Source organism: Ptychodera flava, chromosome 2, assembly GCF_041260155.1.
Source record: "Ptychodera flava strain L36383 chromosome 2, AS_Pfla_20210202, whole genome shotgun sequence".
Taxonomy (NCBI): domain Eukaryota; kingdom Metazoa; phylum Hemichordata; class Enteropneusta; family Ptychoderidae; genus Ptychodera; species Ptychodera flava.
Genome location: NC_091929.1, coordinates 40,885,371 through 40,901,895, shown reverse-complemented (window position 1 = coordinate 40,901,895; position 16,525 = coordinate 40,885,371). Strand labels below are relative to the sequence as shown.

The 16,525-nt window shown below is 34.8% G+C and overlaps 1 protein-coding gene across 1 annotated transcript in view; it reads left to right on the top strand.

The window, feature by feature from the left end:
• Positions 1-13,129, top strand: part of LOC139120717 (calcium-activated chloride channel regulator 1-like) — a 53,352-nt gene extending 40,223 nt beyond the window's left edge. The window contains exons 6-17 of the mRNA XM_070685256.1: positions 753-863; positions 1,967-2,134; positions 3,806-3,986; positions 4,500-4,621; positions 5,165-5,336; positions 5,637-5,893; positions 6,165-6,342; positions 6,911-7,083; positions 8,680-8,866; positions 9,425-9,553; positions 9,878-10,042; positions 12,830-13,129. Coding sequence (XP_070541357.1) covers positions 753-863; positions 1,967-2,134; positions 3,806-3,986; positions 4,500-4,621; positions 5,165-5,336; positions 5,637-5,893; positions 6,165-6,342; positions 6,911-7,083; positions 8,680-8,866; positions 9,425-9,553; positions 9,878-10,042; positions 12,830-13,002 — 2,016 coding nt within the window. The 3' untranslated portion in view covers positions 13,003-13,129. The remainder of the gene's footprint in view (positions 1-752; positions 864-1,966; positions 2,135-3,805; positions 3,987-4,499; positions 4,622-5,164; positions 5,337-5,636; positions 5,894-6,164; positions 6,343-6,910; positions 7,084-8,679; positions 8,867-9,424; positions 9,554-9,877; positions 10,043-12,829) is intronic.
• The last annotated feature ends 3,396 nt before the right edge of the window (positions 13,130-16,525 follow it).

The window sequence follows — 16,525 nt, the reverse complement described above, 5'->3', positions numbered from 1 at the left end:
CTGCAGATTTAAAAGGTTCCAAACGTCGACCCATTTTTCCTTGTAATTTTCCCTGAAAAAAGTAAACACTTGCCATAATTGTTCTATGCAAACTATAATGTCCCCGTGTGTTTAAGTGACATTTTTAATACAAATCCAAAGTCTACGACCGACGTTCGCAATGTCGTGCAACAATAGCCATCATTCCTTTCGCTTAATACAGTAAACTTGCGAGTTACTTTATTGACACCAACATGACAGAAGGCTCACATCTAGTAATTAACTCTTCAGAAAACTTGACGAGCGTATATATGTCAACTGTCTTCTCGGATCATGACTGAAGTTGTAAGGCGAACTAAATGATAATCAATGCAACTAACTAATTAATAACTAACTAACTAGCTAACTAACTAACCAACCAACTAACCATCCAACCAACCAACCAGCCAACCAACCAACCAACTAATCAGTTAGCCTGCTGATTAACAAACAAACAAACAAACAAACAAATTTACTAACCATTCAACCAACTACCCACCTTTCAACATTTTTAGCCAGCTGCCTTACCTACCTTCCTTCGTTATTTCCTTAGTAAAACTAACGCACCCGTCTATTTTCCTTCCTTCCTTCCTCCCCTTCCCTCTTTCCTCATTTTCCTGCCTACCTGCACACTGACTGACTGACTGACTGACTGACTTACGAATGACCTACCCGCCAGTAACTCATCCACTCACCCACATACTTGTTTTCTTACCAACTTGCATTTTGATCAGATGATGGACTTTTGCGACAATGCCCGTTCCGCTTCGTCATCAGGAGGAGTTCACAATGTCGAGGCTCCGTCAAGGCAAAACAGATTATGCCAACAGAGGAGTGCGTGGGAGGTAAGGTTTAGTTACTGGCTCTATTTGATGGAGGATCCTCTCAGACTTGAGCGAATGACATGCTGTATGTAGAAATTTTGTGCCTCAATTTAAATTTCCCGAAATCCTCATGTATTTTACACTTTGACTCAGAGCATTTCCCATGGTGTCAACCGAACCATTGATCATGTTATCTACTTTAAGGTAGTATTGGCCTCGAAAGTGAAGGACTTAAACTTTTGCTCAAACTTTCCTTAATGCTCACCAAATCATAAATAAAAGTCAGGGGTCACTGAAAATTTTGGTACTAGAGAAACAAATTACCTTACAACTGCCGATATTTGAAATTCAAAATGGCTGCCATCAATGTGTATCTCTATGGAGAAACAATACAAATTTCAGAGTTTTGGAAAGTTAAGACAGTGAAAAGTTTTCTTACACCAAGAGCTTTAATTTGAACATCCAAAAGCGCTAGATCAGAAAACAATGGTTAAAGTTTGAAAGTCCAAATATCTGTCCCCGAGGCGCATTATACCTTAAATTGCTTCTTTCAAGAGGGTTGCTCATCTGAGATTATTTTATTCACTACATGTTAGCGTACGGTCACCATTTTGCACGTCTTGGAGGTAGGCAAAGCCTAGAAAATGATATTAGTTTGCTCAGCAAACCTCCCTAAAGAAACATTAACCAACCCTAATGTGCAATCAAGAAGACAAATCAGGCGTCACTGAGCACAAGAGAAACAAATTATCTTAAATTACCGCTATTTGACTTTCATAATTGGCACTATCTGATGCGCACTGTATGGGGAAACGTTACATTTTCGAATTAAAAGAACTAACCTTTGAAACCTTCATTTACTCAACAAACTTCAAAACTGGTTCACAAAAGCAGCAAAACTGTGAAATATTTAAAACTATTGAGAATTAGAATATATGACTCTTAGACGCAGTCTACCCACATATTCAGTGAAATATAAAGTTATCATGATTGAAAGTTTATGGGAATTTATAGAAAGAACTTCAACCATTCAAAGTCAAAGTCAACAAGAAAGCTCACAAAGCCCTTAATTTACGATGCCAAACAATTCATCCATACACTATTTCCTTATTCCTTTTCATCAGGTAATGAGGACCAATGATGACTTCAGAAATAACGCCAACCCTCCAAGAACTATTTTCTCGACTAAACCAGGATTCAGAGTTGTCAAACGAACTGTGAGCAATGTGGTAATGGTACTGAGCGTTGGAGCAAGCATGGCATCCGCCGATAGAATACAAAAAATGGGACAGGTAAATCGGTGTAAAAACACATAATGAGTCATGAAATCTTTCGCGACCTCTGAGAAACGCCTTATCGTATCCTGTTTTGCCGTTGTATCAATGTCAGATCATTACATAAAACAGAGCAAAAAGCGATATCTACCAGTTAGAATTATAGCATTTCACATTATAACACGCTACACAAAATTACACCACGCCACAACATAACAAACTTCAGCACATAACCATATATACGATATCATAAACATTCACACCGTACTCCCAGGACAACTTCGTAGACATTTGTACTTTCTCTTTCAATCATCACATCATATTAATATAAATAAACAATAAATCCTCGTCGACGTCTCATATAAATCTGATTTCATGAGTCAACTCATAATATATTACACCTGACATATATCATATCATATCATATCATATCATATCATATCATATCATATCATATCATATCATATCATATCATATCATATCATATCATATCATATCATATCATATCACATCATATCATATCATATCATATCATATCATATCATATCATATCATATCATATCATATCATATCATATCCTATCCTATCCTATCCTATCGTATCGTATCGTATCGTATCATATCATATCATATCATATCATATCATATCATATCATATCATATCATATCATATCATGTCATATCATATCATATCATATCATATCATATCATATCATATCATATCATATCATATCATATCAAAGCATATCACATCACATCACATCACATCATATCACATCAGATCACATCACATCACATCACATCACATCACATCATATCATTCATATCATATCATATCATATCATATCATATCATATCATATCATATCATATCATATCATATCATATCACACAATATCATATCCTATCTTATCATATCATATCATATCATAGCATAGCATAGCATATCATGTCATATCATATCATATGATATAATATCAAAGCAAATCCATCACATCACATCCCATCACATCCCATCACATCACATCACATCACATCACATCACATCACATCACATCACATCACATCACATCACATCACATCACATCACATCACATCACATCACATCACATCACATCACATCACATCACATCACATCACATCATCACATCACATCACATCACATCATCATATCATATCATTCATATCTATCATACCATACATGCATACCATATCATATCATATCATATCATATCATATCATATCATATCATATCATATCATATCATATCATATCATATCATATCATATCATATCATATCATATCACATCACATCACATCACATCACATCACATCACATCACATCACATCACATCACATCACATCACATCACATCACATCACATCACATCACATCACATCACATCACATCATATCATATCACATCACATCACATCACATCACATCATATCATATCATATCATATCATATCATATCATATCATATCATATCATATCATATCATATCATATCATATCATATCATATCATATCATATTATCCCTTGCCCCGCCAATGCACCTCACCACACTGTGTAGTGCAACATTGCATATGATATTCGTTATAAGGTTGGTAAATTAACCTGACAGTACAAATTCATTTCTATTGTGATTAGTTTCCAATTTTTATTTGAAATCTTATTCACTTTCACAAAGGCTGTAAGAAGCTTCATCATGGATGATGTCCAAGACGGCGAACGTGTTGGCATGGTAGCGTTCAGTGACGAGGGGAACATGATGTCTGATATGGTAGCGATGAATAATTCGATGCGAGATGCGATGTTACTGGATATACCGACTCCTGATGATGTTGGCGGGTCAAGCAATCTAGAAGCTGGTACGGTGAAACCGTTGCAATTATAGATTTATCAAGTATCATTTTTGACAATAGGCAAACCAAGTCATAACTTGAGGATAAAAACAACGATGTGGAGAGCAGAAATCAAACTTTTCCAGATCATCCCTTTGTCAGCTATTGAGATACTTAGTTGTTTTAGCCCTAACTAGTGCATTTTTCCTTTCCTCATAAAGTTACTATATTTTAAATAACTTAAAATCCCCCTCTCTCTCTCATGTCTCTGGCTATGCCTGGATACGTCTCTCTGTCAATCGATCTAGATCAACCCTTGGTCAACAAGTGACATTCTTGCCCCATCTAGTGCAATTTTACCTTTCCTCGCAATGGTTACTAGTTTATACATCCATCATCTATGAATGCCAAAATTTCCTGAATTATTTTGACATTTTAGTCGCATATTTTTGTCGGTATGTAATGGTTAATTAAAACAGTTTATGTAATTTCTATGAATACAGTACACATTTTTATACGTCATGTTTATCTTACACCTAGGGGTCATGAAAGGGATAGAGGTGTTAGAAAGAGATGGTAGGAATCCTTCTGGTGGTGTCGTTTTGTTAGTCACAGATGGCCAGGAAAATGAGAATGACAAAATGGATGAAATGATGCCTATGGTATGTCAAAAGACGTTTAAGGTTCCACTAGCTGTAGCGTGTGACGTATTTGCATCTTTTGTAAACTACAGTTTCTTGTTCTACTCACATAATCATGTCGAAAAACCGTATGTTCAGTTTTTCAACACAGTCTGTGTGTGTCGGTTTAAAGAAAAGTTAAGGGATGTAAGTCCGGACTAGAAGTAAATTGTCAACAATATCAACTCATAATTGACTGGCAAGGCTAACATTTTCATGTTTGAACATCTTGTGAGTGATTAATGGAATGCATGCTGTTTCAAGGGACAAAATTGAATGAAATATTTGCACAAGTAATAAAAATTGTCCTATTAAGAGTTATGATACCAAGTTCAGACACTGCTTGATAGAATTATTTGAAAGAATTTGCATTGCAATTTACGTCAAAATAAAAAAAGTCACCCCCTAAAAACTGGTAATTTAAACAAGGTCAGTGTACCAGCACTAAAGGCATCTCAACAAACATACTACATGCTATATTCAACTTTAACTTACCTATCAAACTGTCTGTACTCTTTTTTTCAGCTCAAGGAGAAAAATGTTACTGTGGACTTTATAGCTATAGGGAAAGATGCTTCCAAAAACCTGGAGACAATCGCAGAATCGACAAATGGGATGTCGTTTTCCTATTCGGAGGAGTACTCATCTTCCAACGGCCTAAACGAAGCCTTTGATACAATTTCTCAAAGAGGCCAGAGTATGTATTTCCAGAATAGATATTGATTGTAGCTGAAGTCCCTGTGATATTCCTAGGCAGTTAATGAATTGTTAACACACCTCGTAAAAGTTCAGATTCACAGTATGTGAAGTTTTGTATCAACATGGAAGCAAACGTTCACGTTTTTGTTGGTGTCAGGTCTGAACTGATATTTTTTATGTCTTTTAGAAATAATCTTTCCCATAAACACAAAACACATTGACTATTGTGGTTGTTGTTTTTTATATGTTTTTGGTAATTCTGTTCTAATTAGATCTTGGTGCTTTTCTCAACCAACAGATATACTTACCTTACCTGTTACTGTGTACAGTAAAGCTCTGCACGTTGAAAGCAAGGGGAGTGAAGAATTCACTTTCAACATCGATTCAACGATTGGCGAAGGTACTCAGCTGACCTTTGATTGTCTTGGTGGTAATGACACTGCTGAAGTAACTGTGAGGAAACCCGACGGTGGGGAAATCAAGAAAGGTAGTGAAGGATACCAGATTGACAGCCGGTTTCATGTAGTCACTATTAAAATCCCAGGTGTTGCACAGGTGGGTAAAATATTTAGAGAGAGAGAGAGAGAGAGAGAGAGAGAGAGAGAGAGAGAGAGAGAGAGAGAGAGAGAGAGAGAGAGAGAGAGAGACTGGGGTGAAAATTGAAATGAAGTAATATATAATTTAATTACTAATGAAAGTAGACTTTAAGTACAATATTTAAACTGTTTTATTTGATAAGGTCTGTTTCTTAAGCATTGTTCTCTGACGATTGAAATTGATAAAAGAAGACGGGTTTGTAAATGTCTTCATTGCTTTTCACCCTCAGTATGGACGATATGATGTCACAATCTATAACCCACTCTCAAACGCACAAACTGTTATGGTTACTGTGAAATCCGGAGGCAAGCTACAGGATGATTATCCAATCATAGCTTTAGCTGAATGGAGCCAATCAAAGATGACGCCACCAGATCAAATCGTCCTCCATGTTGCCGTGACTCGAGGTAGCCGTGGTTTATAATCCTATGTGTACGTCGTATCTATAGTATTTGCGACATGTAGATTAAAGGTATACTGTAACCTGTTCCAAATTTGCCACAGTTACTATGGAAAAAGAAAATGTAACCAATCACAGATTTTAAGTGTGTGGCCGCTTTTTAAAAACAGTGCCCTCACATAGGCATTTTGAATACCAAGGAACGCCCTTTTGACCATATATGGACATATTTAGATTTCAGGTGACTGTATACCTTTAAATATGTTGTAACGTATTGTTGAGGGTGCTGAATGGAGCTACCCTCCTGTAATTCACTTCAGTTGATTAAACAAACATGTTATCAATTTTCAGCTTCTTATTCAAGTAGCTTCAACGTTTCGGTTACCTTAAACGTAACAGTAGGGTGAGGGGGTAAATTACAGAATGATAATGCAATCATGAACTTGGCAGAGTGAAGCCAACTGAAGCAGACTAACACGAACTTCAATATCTGATTCTGAGCCTACATGCGTGTTAACTCTTCTGAACATAAAGTTGATAAAGAGGGAAACACTGATGGCTATCCGTGTTCATAGGATACTCACCTGTGCTGAACGCAATGGTTCAAGCCAAGATTGAAAGGCCTGGTGGTGTTGCCATGGATATTACACTTCTTGATAACGGAGCTGGAGCAGATATGGCAAAGGATGACGGAATCTATTCGATGTATTTCACATCCTACACTGGGACCGGTCGATACACCGCTAAGGTATTAATAGAGAATTGAGATCTGTTACATACTTAGAGACTTAACACAAAAACGCGTACGCTTTCACTGAGGGACAGTGGTTCCAACAGTGCCTATAAACATTTCCCCGTTTGTTGTACTTTCATTACAACTACTTGTAGTGTGCTTATAACCGCACTGAAAATAGGTCAAAACACGTTCCCCGCGGATATTACGACAAAAAAGGGGTGAAATCAGCGATATACGTTAAAATAAATTTTTTAAAACAAATGACTAAGTGTGGGGAAAGTTAGAAAACCGTGAAAAGATAACAGTGCTTAGCTGTGGGACGGCAAAAACCTCGTAAATTATAGGAATTGAGTTGAGACAGACACTGATGAGTGAGGCTGGCCCTTCTGTGGCTACAGGTTTGATGTAGGTCTTAAACCTGCAGAGTACATAGAGCGAAATCCATAATGAAAGTCTTGAAGTCAACCCTGACATCAAAATCACAATGTCTTAAGTCTACCGTACTGACCCTCTATTTATAGTGAAATGAAACTGTCCAAAGAACAGAAAATTTTATGCTTCACATTGATATATGTTTACGGCTCTAAAATATCTTCACTTGTAATAAATATGACCCTCAGAGTGTTTTAGGCTATGATGGACTAATTAGACTGGTCATGGGGCAGAATAACTTACAGAACGCAAGAGCTACTCACCTTTATAGTCATACAAAAGTAGGAATCGGTGAATAAAGTAATCGGTGTGCACTGTATTAACCATGAACGGTTTACACAATATTTTGCTGAAATAAGTTTGAGTGCCTTATTGTCTTCTCCCAAAATTATGCAACATAAACTACACCTGCATAATTTTCGCAGTTTAGCAGATTTGTGCAAATAGTTGATGGAAACGTCTTGATTTTATGTAAAAGTTGTGGACGGAAGTAATCGATTGTTCTTAGTACTAACGGAGTCAGGCTCTACAACAATTTCTCTTTTTAAGTGTTCAAGAATTCTCGGGGTTTTCCTATTATCTTGTATTTAACCATGAATTTTTGTCGATATCAATACATCTCTACATCTGGAAAATGAAATATATTGATTCATTTGCAACCTTTATGTTGCCACAAAACTACCACGAACTTTGTACCATAAATCGTACTCCATTAACTTTGTCATTAAGATTTATACCGATTCTGTTCAATTGATATGTGTTTTATATATATATATAATATATATATATATATATATATATATATATATATATATATATATATATATATATATATATATATATATATATATATATATATATATATATCACATCAATTATCAATTGCAATTAAATTTATGTGTGGTTTTATATAGATAGATATATATATAAATATATTATATATTATATGTTATAAATTATATATTATATATATATATATATATTATATATATATATATATATATATATATATATATATATATAATATATATATATATATATATATATATATAACACACCCACATTTTACAAAAGATGAGAGTCAAACGTGACATGTACTAATATTTAATAAAATTTCATAATACCTATCTCGTTTGTTTGAACTTGGTTTTAATTTTTAATTAATGTCTTTTATAGATTTTTGTAGTGGACGATGGGGATAAAACTGTTGTCAGCCTAAGCAAGAGAACTGGTTATGGTGCTATCAATGTTCCAAATTCCGAAAACGAGGACAATATCGAGCTACCAGCCGACGAGTCTACGGGTGTTTTCCAGAGAACTGCAAATAGCGGCAGTTTGATGTGTGAGGGCGATGAATGCCAAAGTAAGTATCGCCATAGCAACTGTACATTTACAACAAATGAAGCCTTTGGGTTGTGGTTAATCCGATGATATGATTTAATTCAGACATCGAGTAACTTTAATATTTAATATTGTATCAAAGTTTGTTTAAATCTAAAGAAATTTGAATTGCAACATTTGATTAAATGTCCAGTTGATATAACATTTGATACAAATCTCTGTTATTTTTTCCTTTTGTGTGATACTTCATATTCCATTTAAGATTGAAATTTTAGCTGGTCGGTGCAACGTTTAAATTAGTGTTGGCTATCGTCATCGACATCTGACTTTTATTAACGGAGAAAAATTTATCAGTCAACAGTGATATTATATCTATCATAGTGTGTTACCATATATGAACAACCCCTCAGCGAGTTTGTGCACATTTTCGGAAATGGTATACTTTATACTCAAATGTTCTGAAACAAAGCTCTCATTAAGTTCAGACGCTTAGCTCACATGGTTGTCAAGATTTTCATGCGTACTACGATGATGAATACCGAAGCTAGATATGTGTTTGAACGTATGTGTCTGCATCCAGTGTCACAGGATACAGATATGTATAGTCCTTCAAGAATTACTGACCTGAGCGTACACGACGTATCATTCGAGAAGAAACAAGTAACACTCCGGTTTACAGCGCCGGGGGATGATATGGACCAGGGACAAGGTATGTTTCCTTCGACCGTGGGCGACATGAAACTGACAATGTTATCTACCAATGACAATAGTTTGTCCATACTTTCTGTTCGCTACACGAACATGCGTCACTATATTTAGTAGAATAGAAACAAAACTACTAGATCATTACAAATAATCAATGCGACATCGTTCACTGCTCATTGACCAACTTCTCCTGAATAGCGAAACATTGTTTTTCAATATTAATGTATCGTACTGAGTGTCCAATTTGTGGGATTTGTTTACACGATAGTTGGTGATGAATTTCAAAGGGATCGTATGTAAATTTTTGATAATGTCTGATTTCATTTAGCGAGTAGATATGAGATCAGAATGGGCGTTAACTTCACTGACATGATGGAAGACATGAGTGCTATGATGATGGTCACTCAAGACATGGTGGTCCAAGGTGATCTATCGCAACCAAAACCAGCTGGGAGTACTGAATTGATAACAATACAGACGGTTCCTGAATACGGTGAGTTTTATCGTAGACCTACGGAAACATAATGGTTATGTGCATGTGTCGTAAGTGTGTGCGTAAGCAAGTATTTACGTACGTACATATGTATGTATGTATGTATGTGCGTACGTACGTACGTACGTACCTACGTAAGTATGTATGTATGTATGTATGTATGTATGTATGTATGTGTGTGTGTGTGTATGTATGTATGTATGTATGTATGTATGTATGTATGTATGTATGTATGTATGTATGTATGTATGTATGTATGTATGTATGTATGTATGTATGTATGTATGTATGTATGTATGTATGTATGTATGTATGTATGTATGTATGTATGTATGTATGTATGTATGTATGTATGTATGTAATGTATGTATGTATGTATGTATGTATGTATGTATGTATGTATGTATGTATGTATGTATGTATGTATGTATGTATGTATGTATGTATGTATGTATGTATGTATGTATGTATGTATGTATGTATGTATGTATGTATGTATGTATGTATGTATGTATGTATGTATGTATGTATGTATGTATGTATGTTTGTATGTATTATGTATGTTTGTATGTATGTATGTATGTATGTATGTATGTATGTATGTATGTATGTATGTATGTATGTATGTATGTATGTATGTATGTATGTATGTATGTATGTATGTATGTATGTATGTATGTATGTATGTATGTATGTATGTATGTATGTATGTATGTATGTATGTATGTATGTATGTATGTATGTATGTATGTATGTATGTATGTATGTATGCATGAATGCATGCATGTATGTATGTATGTATGTTTACATTTGTGCATTTATACATGACAATTATAATGTAAGTTAATATTTTTCACACAATTTTTCGAACGCCCTTGGAATGTGTATTGGCATTTAGTGCTAACGAATTGACTTTTATTTCAATGCCATATTCCGTAGTGTCCTGATAATTTAAACGCACATATCAATTTTTAGCTCACGTGTGTAAACACGTGGGCTATTGTCATAGCGATGTCTGTCTGTCTGTCCGTGTGTGTGTGTGTGTGTGTTTGTGTGTGTGTGTGTGTGTGTGTGTGTGTCTGTCTGTCTGTTTACACGATAACTCAAAAACGCCTGAACGGATTCAAGTCAGATTTGGTACACAGGTACCATGTGCTACTTGCAAGAACTGATTAGATTTTGGTAAGTGTGGCTTGCATATTAATGAAGTTATGAAATATCATTTTTTTCATACAATGGTTTCCCTATGGAGACAGTAATGACAGTGTCGACATATATCAAGAAATACTGCACAAAATTTCATGAAACTTTTCACAGATGACAGTCTCAGAACATTATGATGATACTGTGAGTGTCATGTCAATTATCTTCTCATTTGCATATTTAATGAACTTTTGTTATTAGTGAGATAACTCTGAAATTCCTGCACCAAACTTGATGATACTAGCAACAAATATTGATCTGATATATATCTAATTATACTTCGAAGCATTAGGCAGTGTCAAGTTAATAAATAGCTCATTTGCATATTTTATGAAGGTTTGTAATTAGTCATATAACTCCGATATAACTTCACCAAATGTGATGAAATCTGCTGCAGATACTGATCCTACTGATATGTAACTGTAGTGTAAAGCATTTAGTAGTGTTAAATTAATTAAGGGTTCATTTACATATTTAATGAACTTTGTAATTAGGTATATAACTCTTAAATTACGGCACCCAAGTCAGTGAAATTTGATACAGATATTGTTTTGATAAATATCTAATTGTACTGAGAAGCATTTGGCAGTGTCAAGTTAACAAATAGGTCATTTGCATATTTTATGAAGTTTAGTAATTAGTGATATAACTCCGAAATAACTGCACCAAATGTGATGAAATCTGCTGTAGATACTGATCCGACAGATATCTAATTGTGGTGTAGAGCATTTAGTTGTGTGAAGTTAATTAAGGGTTCATTTGCATATTTAATGAACTTTGTAATTAGTGATATAACTCCAAAATTAAAGCATTAAATTTGATGAAACTTGCTACAGATGTTGATCTGATAAATATCCAATTGTACTGAGAAGCATTGAGCAGTGTCAAGTTAATAATTAGCTCATTTGCATATTCCATGAAGTCTTATAATTAGTCATATAACTCCGAAATAACTGCATCAAATGTGATGAAAACTACTGCACATACTGATACGACAGATATCTAACTGTGTTGTAAAGCATTTAGTAGTATAAAGTTAATTAAGGGTTCATTTGCATATTTATTAAACTTTGTAATTAGGTATATATCTCTGAAATTTCGGCACTAAAATTTTGTGAAACGTGCTACAGATATTGATTTGATAAATATTTAATTGTGCTATGAATCATTGAACAGTGTCAAATTAATGTAGGGTTTATTTGCATATTTAATGAACTTTGTAATAAGTGACATTACTCTAAACTTACAGCATTAAATTAAATAAAACGTGCTACAAATGTTGATCTGATGGATATCTAATTGTCCCATAAAGCATTGAGCAGTGTCAAGTTAATTGACAGCTCATTCGCATATTAAATAAAGTTTTGTAATTAGTGATTAAACTCTGAGAGTACTGTGCGAAGTTTTAAAAAAACCTGCTACATATAGTGATAACATATATCTCATTGTTCTGTGAAGCGTACTACTATTAATGAACCTGTTGTAAAACACGTGAGCATATTCAGTTCATATCTGGTTAATAATTCTTCATTTGTTTTTGTAAAACCAGTGCGGCAACCTGTGATTGGTTCTGTTTATTTGTAGATGACGCCGTCCTTGTTTTTTCAATGATCGCTGTCGACGATTCCGATAAGAAGTCTCCTCAGTCGAACATTGTGACCGCTGCCTTCGTTGATCAGGTGACAGCAAGCTCCGCGGCACCATCAGTCAACACTGTCATTATGGTAGCAACCGCCATCCTCTGGCTGACGATGTAATCTTTGTGTTATCTTGCCATCGATTTAGTATGTTACTTATCCTATCCTTCTGCCATAGTATGTAACAAGACAGGGCAAAATGAGACTATTCGGCGAACAACTTATAGAACATAATTTAGTGATTTATTGACCATACTATGATATAAAAGCTCAGCGACTAAATGATATAAACATACTCCAAGCATGTTTCATCCATATGGAAGTACACAATAGTAAAACATTCTAACTAATACTTGTTCCGATTTACTTCATTCTGAAAAGCCTATGGCCATTAATTGCATTACTTTCATGATTTGACTTTGTCAATGTACTTAGCTCATGTGATGAATTATCCAAGAGAAAGTATGCAAGAGTTATTAATTAATAAATGGAACTGCTTGTTAGTGTTTGAACAAGATAAGCAATAAACGGGTGTTCCATTCAAGCATGGCCGCCTAAATCCAACCATGCACAAACTCATGTACATGATGCGATTACTCATCGGAATATTCACAGAAAGAGTACGGCATCATATATGGTTCAAATTGTACTAAATAACTCGCTTCTCAATTGTTTATTGTTTACAATAAGAAGGACAGATAAAAAGAGTTAAAGCTTAAAGGCCTTTTAACTTTCATCCCCCGGTTTTCAGACGGGAGCACGCCCTGCGACGTTCCGTTGAAATGTATCACAATATTGCAGCTCAACTAATTAAAATTAAAAATTACAGACAAATCATTGGGTAGCAGATGAGAATAACTGAACGAACCATCAATTTAAAATTCTGCATTGCCACTTGGGAAATATAAGTGAAAAGTTAGATTAGCAAACCATTGATATACATTGAACGTCGGAAATTAGACCTGTAAAGGATAATGCAGATTAGCAGTACAGTGAAACCTGTCTAAACCGAACCCTGTCTAAACTTGAAATCTGTCTAAACTGATCCCTTTCCCCAGTCCCATTCCAATAGAACCCTATGTGAAAAGCACCTGTATAAAACCGAAGACATCTCCAAACCGAACATTTTTATCAGTCCCTGGAGGGTTCGGTTTAAACAGGTTTTACTGTACATTCATATTTTTCAATGTTTTCGATTATGAATATTTAGTTAGGAAGGCTGTTTATTTATACTGGGACATTTCAGATGTTATAGTGTGAAAAATAAACTCGGAAGTCGAGATGTATTTCATCGTTCGACCAGCCTACTCTATGATATGTAAACTAGTCGTTAACTATCAAATGCTTATTTGTCTGTTTCACAGTCCTGGAGCTATTTTAACCCTTAACTCGATGTGATTTATACACATGTATATTGGTTATTGAAGTCCGGCAAATATTCTCTGAGTACACCATGAAGCGATTTCAAATCAGTGTTGTTGATAAAGTAATGTTAAGCTCTCATTTTTTCTTATTACACATTTTGAATAAACTGGAAAATTTTGGCACCACATATATGTGCGAAGTCTGTAAAGTTGAAGAAGCTAGAATTTAAATATCTGTTGGTACAAAACAAGGTGACCTATTGCCAGTTTACAGTACTATTTGCGTGATTTCATCACATCTCAAGCATAAATGGGTAAAGTATAAATCAGAAAAAATTAGCCACTTTTTTGTAGTGTAACTTTTAATTTGTAAAACTTTTACACATGCAACCTCATATGGGGAGAAAGCATTGGTCAACCAAGTTATGATGTAATTGTTCTTTGTTTTTATAATAACCAGACTTATAGGATCATTAATTAATCACCTTAGGGATGGGACAGAAATTGCAGGGGGGTGTGTTTTTCAAAATGATGCCACGCAAAAAATGGTGACGCTCAAAAGTTTTTACAAGAAAAAGAGTGACACTCCCCTATTTTCATGCGCAAAAACCAGTAACCCCCCTGGGAGTCACATCCCATATAAATGATATCTTAATTAACGTATAATTTCTCATTTTAGCCTTGAAGTTTCAAATAAATACTTTTTAACCTTTGGAAATAATTGGGTGAAATTCCAATGTCATATTTTTTTTCACATATGCTCTTTCAAATACCCAATGCTCATCACGTTCATTTATATCAATCGTAAAGCATTTAAAAATATCCACAGTTTCCTCATAGACTATAATGTATGGTGAATCAACATTTCGATGAAATTCCAAAATCAAATTTTGTACACACGTGTGCTTTTTTCCCTCCCACTTCAAAAAAGTACATTTTCATAAATAATCAAACATATCTTAATTTATAGATATAGCTTGTTTTGTAGGGAAAATTGTTAATAGTTTGCCCGATAGATTCCAATGTATGATGATTTGATATTTTTGGGTGAAGCACTGTATCGACCACACCTTGCCTTCTTATAGTTGCGCAAAAAATGATGACCTCCCCCAAGGGCATGCATGAAATTTCATGACCCATCAAAAATGCTTGCGCGCAAAATAACGACCCCCCTCTAATTTCTGTCCGGTCCCTTATGTAATGTTTAAGACTTGCGTATTAAATTCAGTAAGCTGTTGCTGTTAAATTCTCGTTACTCCGTGCAGATTTTTCTCAGTCTGTATATTTGATATGGTTAATTTTAATGGACAGTAGATATAACCTATGCAAGTCATGTTTTGTCAGTTTTCCATTATTATAATCACATGGCAAGTCTTGAATACGCCACACATTTTTACAATTCACGATATTATTGTTGGTAAATAAATTCGAATCTAGATTATAATTCAGTTGTATCAATATGGTCTCGACCCAAAATAAACTAAAGCATCAACAATGAAGAGCAGAGAAACGATATTTACCTTGACCTACCTTTAGATTGCGTCATTATTAAAGTGTTCGACTTTGTAAGCGCTAATTTAAAACAGTTTCCACTGTGACCTATTGGTCCAGTTGATACAATATGTATAGCTGCTACATGCAAAAGGGTCCCTCTTCATCTATACGACACTGTGACAACACATGGTATCGTAAACAATATTCGTCAAGATGTTATGATAAATAAGCATCATGCATTAAATATTTTCATTATACAGGCCTTACCTGTGTCATGTGAGTGCACATTATTTTACCCTCATTGTCTCTGTATAGTACTTAAAGAAAAACAGTCCATGTCCGTTAATTACTCTCCCCTAACCCCTTCATTGCTTTGTTCTACCGATCACCAACATGGAAGCTTGTCGCCCTGATCACATAACTTGGTAGCATCTCGTGAGGTAAAATACCCTTTGCGATCTTCTTAAGCCCGCAAAGGATCGTGGGAATCTGTTTCGGGCGACGTGTAATAGGGAACATTTTGACAGTTATGACAATTGTGACAGGTGCATATCATATATTTTAGATGATATAGTTTATAAACTAGGTGTCTCATTTGGATCATTTAGGATAATGACCATTATAAATTGCTAAGTGTGGTCAGAACGAAGGCGTATGATGTTCTATCTGTTTTTTCAAGTTATAAAAGTATTCTTTAAAGTAAACACTGCGCATATGGTTTCATATTCAGATTTGGCGGAAAAATAACAATACGTTTAACAACAATATTGCAACTTTTAGCGGCT